At 44.4% G+C, this 13,272-nt stretch overlaps 1 protein-coding gene across 2 annotated transcripts in view; it reads right to left on the bottom strand.

Annotated features, from left to right (window-relative positions):
- Positions 1–475: 475 nt before the first annotated feature.
- The window catches only part of LOC139384100 (coiled-coil domain-containing protein 85C-A-like), an 82,840-nt gene continuing 70,043 nt past the window's right edge, over positions 476–13,272 (bottom strand). Inside the window, exons 4-5 of one of the 2 annotated variants that reach the window (XM_071128746.1) lie at positions 4,833–5,024; positions 476–3,206 (exon numbers count right to left, since the gene is read on the bottom strand). In XM_071128746.1, coding sequence (XP_070984847.1) covers positions 3,117–3,206; positions 4,833–5,024 — 282 coding nt within the window. In that variant the 3' untranslated portion in view covers positions 476–3,116. The remainder of the gene's footprint in view (positions 3,207–4,832; positions 5,025–13,272) is intronic. The other variant, XM_071128747.1, reaches the window with a different exon arrangement.

Below are 13,272 nucleotides of genomic sequence, written 5' to 3'. Positions count from 1 at the left end.
CACTGCTGATTGCAATTTCAGCTGAAAGGCTAAGCAGGTGTCTTGTTTTAGACTTGTTAGTGAACACACACACATATTACGGTATATATAGGTAGAGCTCAGAAAGACTCATTTTGGAAATGGAACAAGGAAGATGGGTTCGTGGAGGGAGAAGGGTGGCAGGGAGAGGGCGGATGCGTGGAGGAAGACAAAGAAGACAAAGAGCTGTTATTTCAGATGAAATAAGGGCTACACTTATAGACCATGTCGTGAACCATGGTCTCTCATTGAGAGAGGCAGGGTTGAGGGTGCAACCCAATCTGCAAAGATCCACAGTGGCATCTGTAATGCGAATTTTCCATCATGCAAACAGGTGAGAGTTACATCCTTACAGTAAATTAAAACATTACAGGAATCTATTTTGTATTGCAATTATAGAATATTTACACAGATATAAAACTGCGGGAGATTCAAGATAGAGTTCTAGCTGATAATGATATATTTGAAATTTTAATTCTGTCAGCACAACAACTATTGCTCGAGTCCTAAAGAAACACCAAGTTACAATGAAACAGTTATACACTGTACCGTTCGAGAGAAACAGTGAACGGGTAAAAGAGCAAAGATACCAATATGTCCAGGTAAGATGTCTGAGGTTACGTACACAGCTATACAAAATATTTACAGTAAAAAAAAACACTAGCATTTCTACAGTAAAACTGTGCACTTACTGTTTTTCAGAGAGTAATGGAGGTGGAAGCACTGGAAAGACCACATTCATTTGTATTTATCGATGAAGCTGGATTTAACCTTGCCAAAACACGGCGCAGAGGAAGGAATGTTATAGGTCAAAGGGCCACTGTGGAGGTTCCAGGCCAAAGGGGGGGAAATATCACCATGTGAGCTGCAATGGCCAATGATGGTTTGCTTCTCAACACACCACTCATTGGCCCATACAACACAGAAAGGCTTATAACTTTCCTAGAACAGCTCTATGCTCAGCTAGTGCCAGCAGAACAGGGGGAGCCAGTAAGAAACCCCCAAGTTTTTGTCATAGTTTGCGATAACGTTGCTTTTCACCACTCTGCAGCTGTCACAGATTGGTTTGCAGCACATCACAGATTTATGGTTGCATATTCACCCTTCCTCAACCCAATAGAGGAGTTTTTCTCTGCCTGGAGGTGGAAAGTGTTTGGTCACCACCCACATGACCAAATGTCTCTTTTGGAAGCCATGCGTGCCGGATGTGAGGACACGAGTCCAGAGGACTGCCAGGGATGGATAAGGCACTCCAGAAGGTTCTTCCCCAGGTGCATGGCAAGAGAAAACATTAGATGTGATGTTGAAGAAAATCTGTGGCCTGATGCTAGAGAGAGGCAGGATTAGCCCATCAATTATTTGTTCGAATTACAGTATATACTTTTAGTTTCTACCTTTTTTTTCTCATTACTGTAATTCCGTAAATTACTACAGACTATTGAAGCAAACTGCTAATTTTCATTCACCTTAAAGAATTGTTATGTTCTAAAAAAAAATATAAATCATGTGAAAGAATGTCACTCTTTTCTTTGAAGAAAATATTACTTTGTATGAAGTCACTGAAATTGTTCAAACTGTAAAGATGAAAAGTTTGTATTTTCTGTATTTGATGCTAGTGTTTTTACTCTCAGTGTGTTCTGAGTGACAGTGTGTGTTATCTCAGTGAGGGTTGTGCATAGTGTTTGGCTGCACTGAGCGTGTTTTGAGCCATGTGTTAAGAGTTGTGTTGCTTGGAATGAGTTTTGCAGGTGATGTGAACTGTTTAGCTCAGGTGACTGTTGGTAGTGCAGACTGTAGTTAGAGTTTTGCACATGTGACTCCAGTTGTGCCCACTGTCGTTTAGCAATCGAAAAAAACTGTAAGAACACCTGCTCTTTCCATGACAGACTGACCAGGTGAATCCAGGTGAAAGTTATGATCCCTTATTGATGTCACTTGTTAAATCCACTTCAATCAGTGTAGATGAAGGGGAGGAGACAGGTTAAAGAAGGATAAGCCTTGAGACAATTGATACATGGATTGTGTATGTGTGCCATTCAGAGGTTGAATGGGCAAGAGCTAATAGAGAATACTTAGGACTGGTCAAAATAAGTTGTTTTCAAACCGTTTCAACGATTGTCATATATAAGAACTGCAGATTTGTAAGTGAAAAGTCCCACTTCCATCTAGCAAGAGTCTGACTTTCTGATCCATGATAAATCATCAGAAGCGACACTATATTAGGCATGAACCGTAACCTTCCCTTGAGTTCATGTTTCAGTTAATAGTGTGACAGCCTTCTAGTCTGGTCCCAGAACTGTTTGTGCTTTTACCAACTCCATTGCTGTCGCTGTAGTCATGTTTGTCATGACAGTTCTATCAGGAGTTTTCAGGAGTGGCTAAGCAGACTGGCCCCCAGGCTAGAAGGAGTTGCCAGTCAGTTGGCTGTTGAATGGAAGTAAAGTCAAGAACAGAACATATCAGGGCCTTGAGAATAGTAGAATGGTAGGTGAACATTTACAAACACCAAAACAGACGTTGGTTGGAGATGGCAGAGGGTCAGGTAAAGTACTGTAGCTCAGGTGTAGTGACTGGTTGTAAGGGGCAGTTTATCCTCCTCTTCCTTCTCTTTAATGACAAGACACCATAACCAACGTTGGCCGTGGGCACTAGATTACCTGCTGGGTATTGATGAACGGTGTGTCCTTCAACATGTAGAATTGTCTTTAAATAAACAGAAAATGAGAGCCAACGTGGTCAGAGGCTATAGGATTGCCAACCGCTGTTTTTAACCCTTCATCGGCGCAGCCTATTTTGTAAGATCTAAACTGAGATTTACTGTACCCACTACCCAGGTCAGCTGTAGCCTACATTCCTATATTCACCAGGGGACAATGTTAGGCGAGGCTAAGCACAGAGGTTTGGGTTCAGGCTAGAATTTGTGGGGATCATCTAGCCACGGTCACACAGTGCTGAGAAAATAGGAGGGTGTCATTTGAGATGTGCCCCTTGTTTGTGCACTCAGTGCTGCGGGTCCATGGTTGTTGTTGTTCATTTGTCTGTCTGTCCGTTTGTCTCGTCTGAGTGCTGCTGTGCGCTGGTTAATGTGGTCTTAAGGACTACAAGGGCCCTTTGAACTGGTTCCCAGAGAGATGCTGGCGGATGGAAGGCTTGGATCCTGCAGCGTCACCTAGTTTACGCCACACCACCTGAGAACACAACAGAGTACAGGGAAGTGAGAGAGGGGACACAAAACCCTGTTACACAACGGCTGTATACTATCTACAGTATATCCAGTCCCTTCAGATGAGGGTCTCTAGAAGTGAAATGTAGTACTAATTGACCCTGTGGGTCAAAGGGAGGTCATAGAGAGATGGGAACCATAGATATGACTGGAATCCAGCCAACCAATGGGTGTCAACAAAAATGTGCTCCACATAATCTGAGCAGAAAATGCCATCTCTGACCCTCTGCCATCTCCAACAGCTGTGCAACACTTAACTCCCAACTCTGTGATGAGAGAGAGAGAGGTCGACCCACAGGACCATGTAACATAGACCTCATTAGTGACCAGGATGTCTTTATGGTAGATGGGATACTTGACTGTAAATGGCTGCATTGTGCCTCCATGTTCTCTGTCTCTCATGTACAGAGCTCTGTATGGAACAACCAACAGGCATGGCTACTGAAAGCCTGGAAGGGCCCCAGGGTTGTCCCTACGAGAACACTGGTCCCATACTACCTCGCCAGGCCTGTCACAGAGTGTATATTATCTTTATAGTGCACTACTTTTGATGGGGCCTGGTCAAAAGAAGTGCACTATGAAAGGGAGTAGGATGCCATTTGGGATGCACACTACATGTCTGGGGGTGGATATGCTGTTGAGATGAGAGAAGGCGGGGCCTGTAGCTTCTACCTCATAGTTATATCCTCCTATCTTATCCTAGGCCTGGGAGGTTTACAGGGGGAATGTATCTGGGAGGTTTACAGGGGGAATGTATCTGGGGGGTTTACAGGGGGAATGTATCTGGGAGGTTTACAGGGGGAATGTATCTGGGAGGTTTACAAGGGGAATATATCTGGGAGGTTTACAGGGGGAATGTATCTGGGAGGTTTACAGGGGGAATGTATCTGGGAGGTTTACAGGGGGAATGTATCTGGGAGGTTTACAGGGGGAATGTATCTGGGAGGTTTACAGGGGGAATGTATCTGGGAGGTTTACAGGGGGAATGTATCTGGGAGGTTTATAGGGGGAATGTATCTGGGAGGTTTACAGGGGGAATGTATCTGGGAGGTTTACAGGGGGAATGGAGCTGGGAGGTTTACAGGGGGAATGGAGCTGGGAGGTTTAAGAGGCCACAATAAGAGCTTCCATTGTTTCTCCCAGTGAAGTTATTTTAATTACGCTGACAAGTGTGTCGTAAACACTATGGCTCCTTTATGGGAACCTCCAATTATAGCACGTGGAAGTGAAGGGGTGAGAGAGGAGGGGTGAGAGGGGGGGGGGGGGGGTTGAGAGGGAGGGATGGAGGGGGGTAATTGTGCAGTAATTGAAACACTGCTCTCCGTCAAAGCGATGGCAGGCTTGTGATTCGGACAGGCAAACAGAGACTGGGAGCGGGAGGGGGAGAGAGAGGGAGCGGGAGAGAGGGAGAGGGAGAGAGGGGGAAGGAGAGAGGGAGAGGGGGAGGGGGAGGGAGAGGGGGAGGGGGAGGGGGAGGGAGAGCGACGCAACTCATGTATCTTAATCAAGCTCTCATTATTAGCTTGCTGGGATAGGATAGTGGAGATGAGAAAGGTAATGTGGAAGAGAGGAGAGAGAGAAAGTTTCTTACATTACACATCTCCCTGACGATGGCCTTCTCCTTCTCACTGAGGTCTTCGTCGTAGTCTTCGGGGATCTTCTTCTCCAGGTTCTCATGGACCTCCAGTACCTTCATGGCATGGACCACAGCCTCTGGCTTCTGGCCCACTGGGAGGTAGTCTGCTGGGGGGGACGGCTCACCACTGGGGGACCTACCAGAGCCCTGGAGAGAGAGGAGAGATGGTCAGTGTGGTCACACACACATGAATATACTTTATTTTCTCTCTCTCACACACACACACCATCATGTTAGTAACATCATGCTAATCCCCCCTCTCCCCTCTCTCTCTGGGTGCTATAGTTCACCACCCACCGAAATGAGATTAAATCCTTTCATTCTGGGTCCTGCCCTGGTCCTACCCTGGTAGGGTTACATCTTCCCTGGTGGGGTTACATCTCCCCTGATCCTAACCTGGTTCTACCCTAGTGGGGTTACATCTCCCCTGATCCTAACCTGGTCCTACCCTGGTGGGGTTACATCTCACCTGGTCCTACCCTGGTGGGGTTACATCTCCCCTGGTCCTACCCTGGTAGGGTTACATCTTCCCTGGTGGGATACATCTCCCCTGATCCTAACCTGGTCCTACCCTGGTGGGGTTACATCTCCCCTGATCCTAACCTGGTCCTACCCTGGTGGGGTTACATCTCCCCTGATCCTAACCTGGTCCTACCCTGGTGGGGTTACATCTCACCTGTGTCTTTCCATCTCTGGGTCACAGCTGATGCACAAAAAGGTCTTTGAGGGAGAGGAGCAGTAGTCCTGACTATCCTATCCCTCCCCAGTACATGTCAGTCCCAGCACTCACTGTCCAAGCCCGTAGCTATCTCTATCCCTGGTCCTATCCCAATACAGCTCATTCCCATCACTCACTGTCCAAACCCTTAGTTATCTCTATCCCTGGTCCTATCCCAATACAGCTCAGTCCCATTACTAACTGTCCAAGCCCTTAGCTATCTCTATCCCTGGTCCTATCCCAATACAGCTCTTCAACAATCCCAGCCAGCATTCCAACACTGGTGCCCCTGAGGGTGGGGGGAGGAGAGAGAGAGAGAGGGTCTGACTGGAGTGTGAGCAACACACACAAAGGAGAGAGGCAATAACAACAGCTCCAGGGTGAATGGTGTAGGCCCCTGCTGTAGAGGTATTATAGAAGAGGAAGGATGTGAACCTGATCCGCCTGCCAGTCTACTGTTACAGAGCCTGTATCAATACCTAGTAGCAATCCTCAGAGAACACTGAGATAGACACCACACTTATGTGCATCCCAAATGGCACCCTATTCCCTGTATAGTGTACTACATTTGACCAGGGCCCATATGCCTCTGGTCAAAAGTAGTGCAATATGTAGGGAATATGGTGCCATTTGGGATGCAGAAGACTGAACAAAGTCAGTTTAAAAGAAAACATAAATAGAGGCTCTAGTTTGAAAGACATCAACAACCAACCATTTTTACAAGACAGAATCACTCATTAAAAGTACATTGCATCTGTCAAAGAGAATCTTGATTGACATTTAATTGGCTGCTCTTGTTATTAGATGGTTGGGATTTTGCCTCAGTCAGTGCTACAGCGATGTGATCACGATCGCTGGGCTAATTTTAGCATGTGACGGATGTAGGGGGGTGTAGGGGCTATAGAGGGGGGGTTAGCAGGGGTGGGGGCGACCCCCTCAACAATAGGTACCATCTCTCTCTACGTATCACAGGTAACCCCTCACAACACGTATTGACGTAGCACACAGGTTATACCAAACAATAAGCAAATATGTTCTTTATTTCTACAACACTGGACACCACCCACCATAAACTTTAAAGTGTGTATCAGTCCATGTCATTGTCTGAGCGGAATGTGAATAGACGTGAGAGAGAGAGAGAGGTCATAATCAGATGAGCTCCTGCATTTTTCAGCATGTTCTTAAAAAATATAGATTTAGAGTTCGATAAACTTGGATTTTTTTGTCATATACATATAACAGGATGCTACCCTCTACAACATAACCTTCGCTCCAAATCAAAACTCAAAACCCACAACCTGATCTTGGATGGAATTACGGAATCACCTGGAAGGCTTACAACTACCAAAGGTTATTATTCCAAAGCTATACAGCAAATGCTCTGGAAACCTGAAAACACCAACCTGGAACTGAGTGATTAATGTTTAGTCTTTATACGGACTGAATGCTAAATTAAGGCTGCCAAGCTTGATACTACTTCAATTAGCACCGATGTGTCAAGTGAGAGGTGTCAAAGCTCTTTAGCCCAAGAATGGCAGGTCGCACAGTCTACTCCAACCAAATGGAGGCCTTGTAAGCTGCCTCCCGCTGTTCAGAGGTAATTAAAATACAGCACCCCGTGTATGTAAAGAATGATAGGACATGAAAAGAGCACAAAATGAAGCTCCTTATGGAAAATCAAGAGACATTTTTTGCTATTATAAAAATGGGAACATCAGCAACCTCATCTTCCACACAGAACATCCTCTGTCCTAGCAGAGTGCAATATTAGCACACTACCCCTCTAATAAGGGGGGTGTTAACGAGGGATGGAAACTCAGGATACGAGACAACGAGGACTCTGAGATAGCTAATACAGTTGAAGTTAGAAGTTTACATACACCTTAGCCAAATACATTTAAACTCAGTTTTTCAAAATTCCTGACATTTAATCCGAGAAAAATTCCCTGTCTTAGGTCAGTTAGGATCACCAATTTGTTTTAAAGAATGTCAAATTTCAGCTATTATTTATTTTATCACATTCCCAGTGGGTCAGAAGTTTACATACACTGAATTAGTATTTGGTAGCATTACCTTTATTATTTTTTAACTTGGGTCAAACATTTCAGGTAGCCTTCCACAAGCTTCCCACAATAAGGTGGGTGAATGTTGGCCCATTCCTCCTGACAGAGCTGGTGTAACTGAGTCAGGTTTGTAGGCTTCCTTGCTCGCACACACTTTCAGTTCTGCCCACAAATTGTCTATAGGATTGAGGTCAGGGCTTTGTGATGGCCACTCCAATACCTTGACTTTGTTGTCCTTAAGCCATTTTGCCACAACTTTGGAAGTATGCTTGGGGTCATTGTCAATTTGGAAGACCCATTTGCGACCAAGCTTTAACTTCCTGACTGATGTCTTGAGATGTTGCTTCAAATTATCCACATAATTTTCCTTACCTCATGATGACATCTATTTTGTGAAGTGCACCAGTCCCTCCTGCAGCAAAGCACCCCCACAACATGGTGCTGCCAACCCCCGTGCTTCACGGTTGGGATAGTGTTCTTCGGATTCCAAGCCTCCCCCTTTTTCCTCCAAACATAATGATGGTCATTATGGCCAAACAGATCTATTTTTGTTTCATCAGATCAGAGGACATTTCTCCAAAAAGTACGATCTTTGTCCCCATGTGCAGTTGCAAACCATAGTCTGGCTTTTTTATGGCGGTTTTGGAGCAGTGGCTTCTTCCTTGCTGAGCGGCCTTTCAGGTTATGATGATATAGGACTCGTTTTGCTGTGGATATAGATACTTTTGTACCTGTTTCCTCCAGCATCTTCACAAGGTCCTTTGCTGTTGTTCTGGGATTGATTTGCACTTTTGCACCAAAGTACATTAATCTCTAGGAGACAGAACGCATCTCCTTCCTGAGCGGTATGACGGCTGCGTGATCCCATGGTATTTATACTTGCGTACTATTGTTAGTACAGATGAACATGGTACCTTCAGGAGTGTGGAAATTGCTCCCAAGGATGAACAAGACTTGTGGAGGTCTACAATTTTTTTTCTGAGGTCTTGGCTGATTTCTTTTGATTTTCTCATGATGTCAAGCAAAGAGGCACTGTGTTTGAAGGTAGGCCTTGAAATACATCCTCAGGTACACCTCCAATTGACTCAAATGATGTCAATTAGCCTATCAGAAGCTTCTAAAGCCATGACATCATTTTCTGGTATGTTCCAAGCTGTTTAAATGCACAGTCAATTTCACTGGAGTTGTGATACAGTGAATTATTAGTGAAATAATCTGTCTGTAAACAATTGTTGGAAAAATTACTTGTGTCATGCACAAAGTAGATGTCCTAACCGACTTGCCAAAACTATAGTTTGTTAACAAGAAATTTGTTGAGTGGTTGAAAAACTAGTTTTAATGACGCCAACCTATGTGTATGTAAATTTACGACTTCAACTGTATAAATCTCTATAAGTCTGGAACAGTACTGGTACAGGGCAACCCCAAAAAGTTTCAGCTGGACTTTCACCTAATCAAAGAATTAGCTAAGCAGGAGAAGCTGTCCCTTGAGAAAGATATCCCACCCCGAACAGGTCTGACCAGAGCTCTTCATTATATAACCCCACAGACGAGCAACCCCAAGCGGAAAGTCATCCTCCCAGCAGAGTACTACCCCCTCATTGAAATGAAGGATACATTTACCCAGTTGGAGGTAGGGCAGGTGGAGCTGGAACAGCAGGTGATTACACTGCAGTCAGCACAGACCCAGACAACAGTCCAGCACAACAACACCCCCTTCACCAGACCCGGAGAGCTGGGGGTGGAGAGAGACATATCTGCACTCTGGACTGTGGTGAGACAACTTCAACAGGAGAAAGAGCAGGAGAAGAACAGAGCACTAAAGGAGAGGATCAGACTGCTGGTGGCGGGGGTGAGGGGGATGGTGTGTGACAGAGAACAACCCACTAGAGAGGTGGCCACCCCTGCAGAGAAGCCAGCAGACCAGCCCACCTCAGCTCCTGACAAAAGTCTCGACACCACAGCAGAAGAGTCCACCACAGACCCTGACCACTTCGACATCAGAGTAGGACAGACAAATGAAGAACCCCAAGCCCAGGGGATCTCACCCCCTCTGAGCACCCCCCTGTCAGCCACTCTGATAGCCGTCCTGACAACCCCCCCCCCCCACACACACACACACACCCAATGAGGACATACACAAGACACAGATTGTACTCCTTATGGACTCAAACGGAAAATACAGTGGGGATGACAAGTATTTGATACACTGCCGATTTTGCAGGTTTTCCTACTTACGAAGCATGTAGAGGTCTGTAATTTTTATCATAGGTACACTTCAACTGTGAGAGACGGAATCTAAAACAACAATCCAGAAAATCGCATTGTATGATTTTTAAGTAATTAATTTGCATTTTATTGCATGACATAAGTATTTGATACATCAGAAAAGCAGGTCCTTAATATTTGGTACAGAAACCTTTGTTTGCAATTACAGAGATCATACGTTTCCTGTAGTTCTTGACCAGGTTTGCACAGACTGCAGCAGGGATTTTGGCCCATTCCTCCATACTGACCTTCTCCAGATCCTTCAGGTTTCGGGGCTTGTCGCTGGGCAATACGGACTTTCAGCTCCCTCCAAAGATTTTCTTTTGGGTTCAGGTCTGGAGACTGGCTAGGCCACTCCAGGACCTTGAGATGCTTCTTACGGAGCCACTCCTTAGTTGCCCTGGCTGTGTGTTTCGGGTCGTTGTCATGCTGGAAGACCCAGCCACGACCCATCTTCAATGCTTTTACTGAGGGAAGGAGGTTGTTGGCCAAGATCTTGCGATACATGGCCCCATCCATCCTCCCCTCAATACGGTGCAGTCATCCTGTCCCCTTTGCAGAAAAGCATCCCCAAAGAATGATGTTTCCACCTCCATGCTTCACGGTTGGGATGGTGTTCTTGGGGTTGTACTCATCCTTCTTCTTCCTCCAAACACTTTGAGTGGAGTTTAGACCAAAAAGCTCTATTTTTGTCTCATCAGACCACATGACCGTCTCCCATTCCTCCTCTGGATCATTCAGATGGTCATTGGCAAACTTAAGACGGGCGCTGGCTTGAGCAGGGGGACATGCGTGCGCTGCAGGATTTTAATCCATGACGGCGTAGTGTGTTACTAATGCTTTTCTTTGAGACTGTGGTCCCAGCTCTCTTCAGGTCATTGACCAAGTCCTGCCGAGTAGTTCTGGGCAGATCCCTCACCTTCGTCATGATCATTGATGCCCCACGAGGTGAGATCTTGCATGGAGCCCCAGACCGCGGGTGATTGACCGTCATCTTGAACTTCTTCCATTTTCTAATAATTGCGCCAACAGTTGTTGCCTTCTCACCAAGCTGCCTGCCTATTGTCCTGTAGCCATCCCATCCCTGTGCAGGTCTACAATTTTATCCCTGATGTCCTTACACAGCTCTCTGGTCTTGGCCATTGTGGAGAGGTTGGAGTCTGTTTGATTGAGTGTGTAGACAGGTGTCTTTTATACAAGTAACGAGTTCAAACAGGTGCAGTTAATACAGGTAATGAGTGGAGAACAGGAGGGATTCTTAAAGAAAAACTAACTAATCCCTTTATGACAACTTCCTGGACAAAATATTCCACTGTAATAGTGAAGGTGTAAATTTGGCAGTAAAAAATGTTAACAATATATTTGACCTCTCAGCTTCCCTATCTAATCTAAAAATGTAAAACAGAAAACCAAAGAAAATGGACAACAATGACAAATGATTTGATGAAGAATGTAAAAACCCAAGAAAGAAATTGAAAAACCTGTCCAACCAAAACCATAGAGACCCAGAAAACCTGAGTCTATGCCTTCACTATGGTGAATCACTAAAACAATACAGAAATACACTACAGAAAAAGAAGGAACAGCATGTCAGAAATCAGCTCAATGTAATTGAAGAATCCATAGACTCTAACCAATTCTGGGAAAATTGGAAAACACTAAACAAACAACAACAAAAACAATTATCTATCCAAAATGGAGATGTATGGGTAAAGCACTTATCCAATCTTTTTGGCTCTAACAAAGAACCATTGGCAAAAACATATATATGATCAAATACAAATCTTAGAATCAACTTTTAAAGACTACCAGAACTCACTGGATTCTCCAATTACCTTGACTGAGCTACAGGACAAAATAAAAACCCTCCAACCCAAAAAGGCCTGTGCTGTTGATGGTATCCTCAATGAAATGATCAAATATACAGACAACAAATTCCAATTGGCTATACTAAAACTCTTTAACATCATCCTTAGCTCTGGCATCTTCCCCAATATTTGTAACCAAGGACTGATCACCCTAATCTACAAAAGTGGAGACAAATTTGACCCCAATAACTACCGTGGGATATGCGTCAACAGCAACATTGGGAAAATCCTCTGCATTGTCATTAACAGCAGACTCGTACATTTCCTCAGTGAAAACAATGCACTCAGCATATGTCAAATTGGCTTTTTACCAAATTACCGTATGACAGACCACATATTCACCTTGCACAACCTTATTGACAAACAAACAAACCAAAACAAAGGCAATGTCTTCAAATGATTGTTGATTTAACAAAATATTTTGACTTGAATTTGGCATGATTGTCTGCTATACAAATTGATTGAAACTAGTGTTGGGGGGAAAACATTCAACATAAAAATATAATCCATGTACACCAACAACAAGTGTGTGGATAAAATTGGCTGAAAACACACACTTTTCTATCCACAGGGCCGTGGGGTGACACAGGGATGCAGCCTAAGCCCCACCCTCTTCAACATATATATCAACAAATTGGCGAGGGCACCAGAACAGTCTGCAGCACCCGGCCTCACCCTACTAGAATCTGAAGTCAAATGTCTACTGTTTGCTGATGATCTGGCGCTTTTGTCCCCAACCAAGGAGGGCCTACAGCAGCACCTAGATCTTCTGCACAGATTCTATCAGACCTGGGCCCTGACAGTAAATCTCAGTAAAACAAAAATAATGGTGTTCCAAAAAAGGTCCAGTTGCCAGGACCACAAATACAAATTCCATCTAGACACAGTTGCCCTAGAGCACACAAAAAAAACTATACATACCTCATCCTAAACATCAGTGCCACAGGTAACTTCCACAAAGCTTTGAACGATCTGAGACAAGTAAAGAAGGGCCTTCTATGCCATCAAAAGGAAAATACAATTTGACACTGCCAATTAGGATCTAAAAAAAAAATATTTGAATCAGTTATAGAACCCATTGCCTATATGGTTGTGAGGTCTGAACCAAGAATTCACAAAATGGGACAAACACCAAATGGAGACTCTGCATGCAGAATTCGGCAAAAACAATCCTCTGCATGCAGAGCAGAATTAGGCAGACACCCGCTAATGATCAAAATCCAGAAAAGAGTTGTTAAATTCTACAACCACCTAAAAGGAAGCGATTCCCAAACCTTCCATAACAAAGCCATCCCCTACAGAAAGATGAACCTGGAGAAGAGTCCCCTAAGCAAGCTTGTCCTGGGTCTCTGTTCACAAACACAAATAGACCCCACAGAGCCCAAGGACAGCAATAGAATTAGATCCAAACAAATCATGAGAAAATACAAAGATAATTACTTGACACATTAGAAAGAATTAACAAAAAAACTGAGCAA

Source organism: Oncorhynchus clarkii, chromosome 25, assembly GCF_045791955.1.
Source record: "Oncorhynchus clarkii lewisi isolate Uvic-CL-2024 chromosome 25, UVic_Ocla_1.0, whole genome shotgun sequence".
In the NCBI taxonomy this organism is placed as follows: Eukaryota; Metazoa; Chordata; class Actinopteri; order Salmoniformes; family Salmonidae; genus Oncorhynchus; species Oncorhynchus clarkii.
Note: the sequence above shows the minus strand (reverse complement) of the source record. Positions and strands in the feature narration are given on the sequence as shown.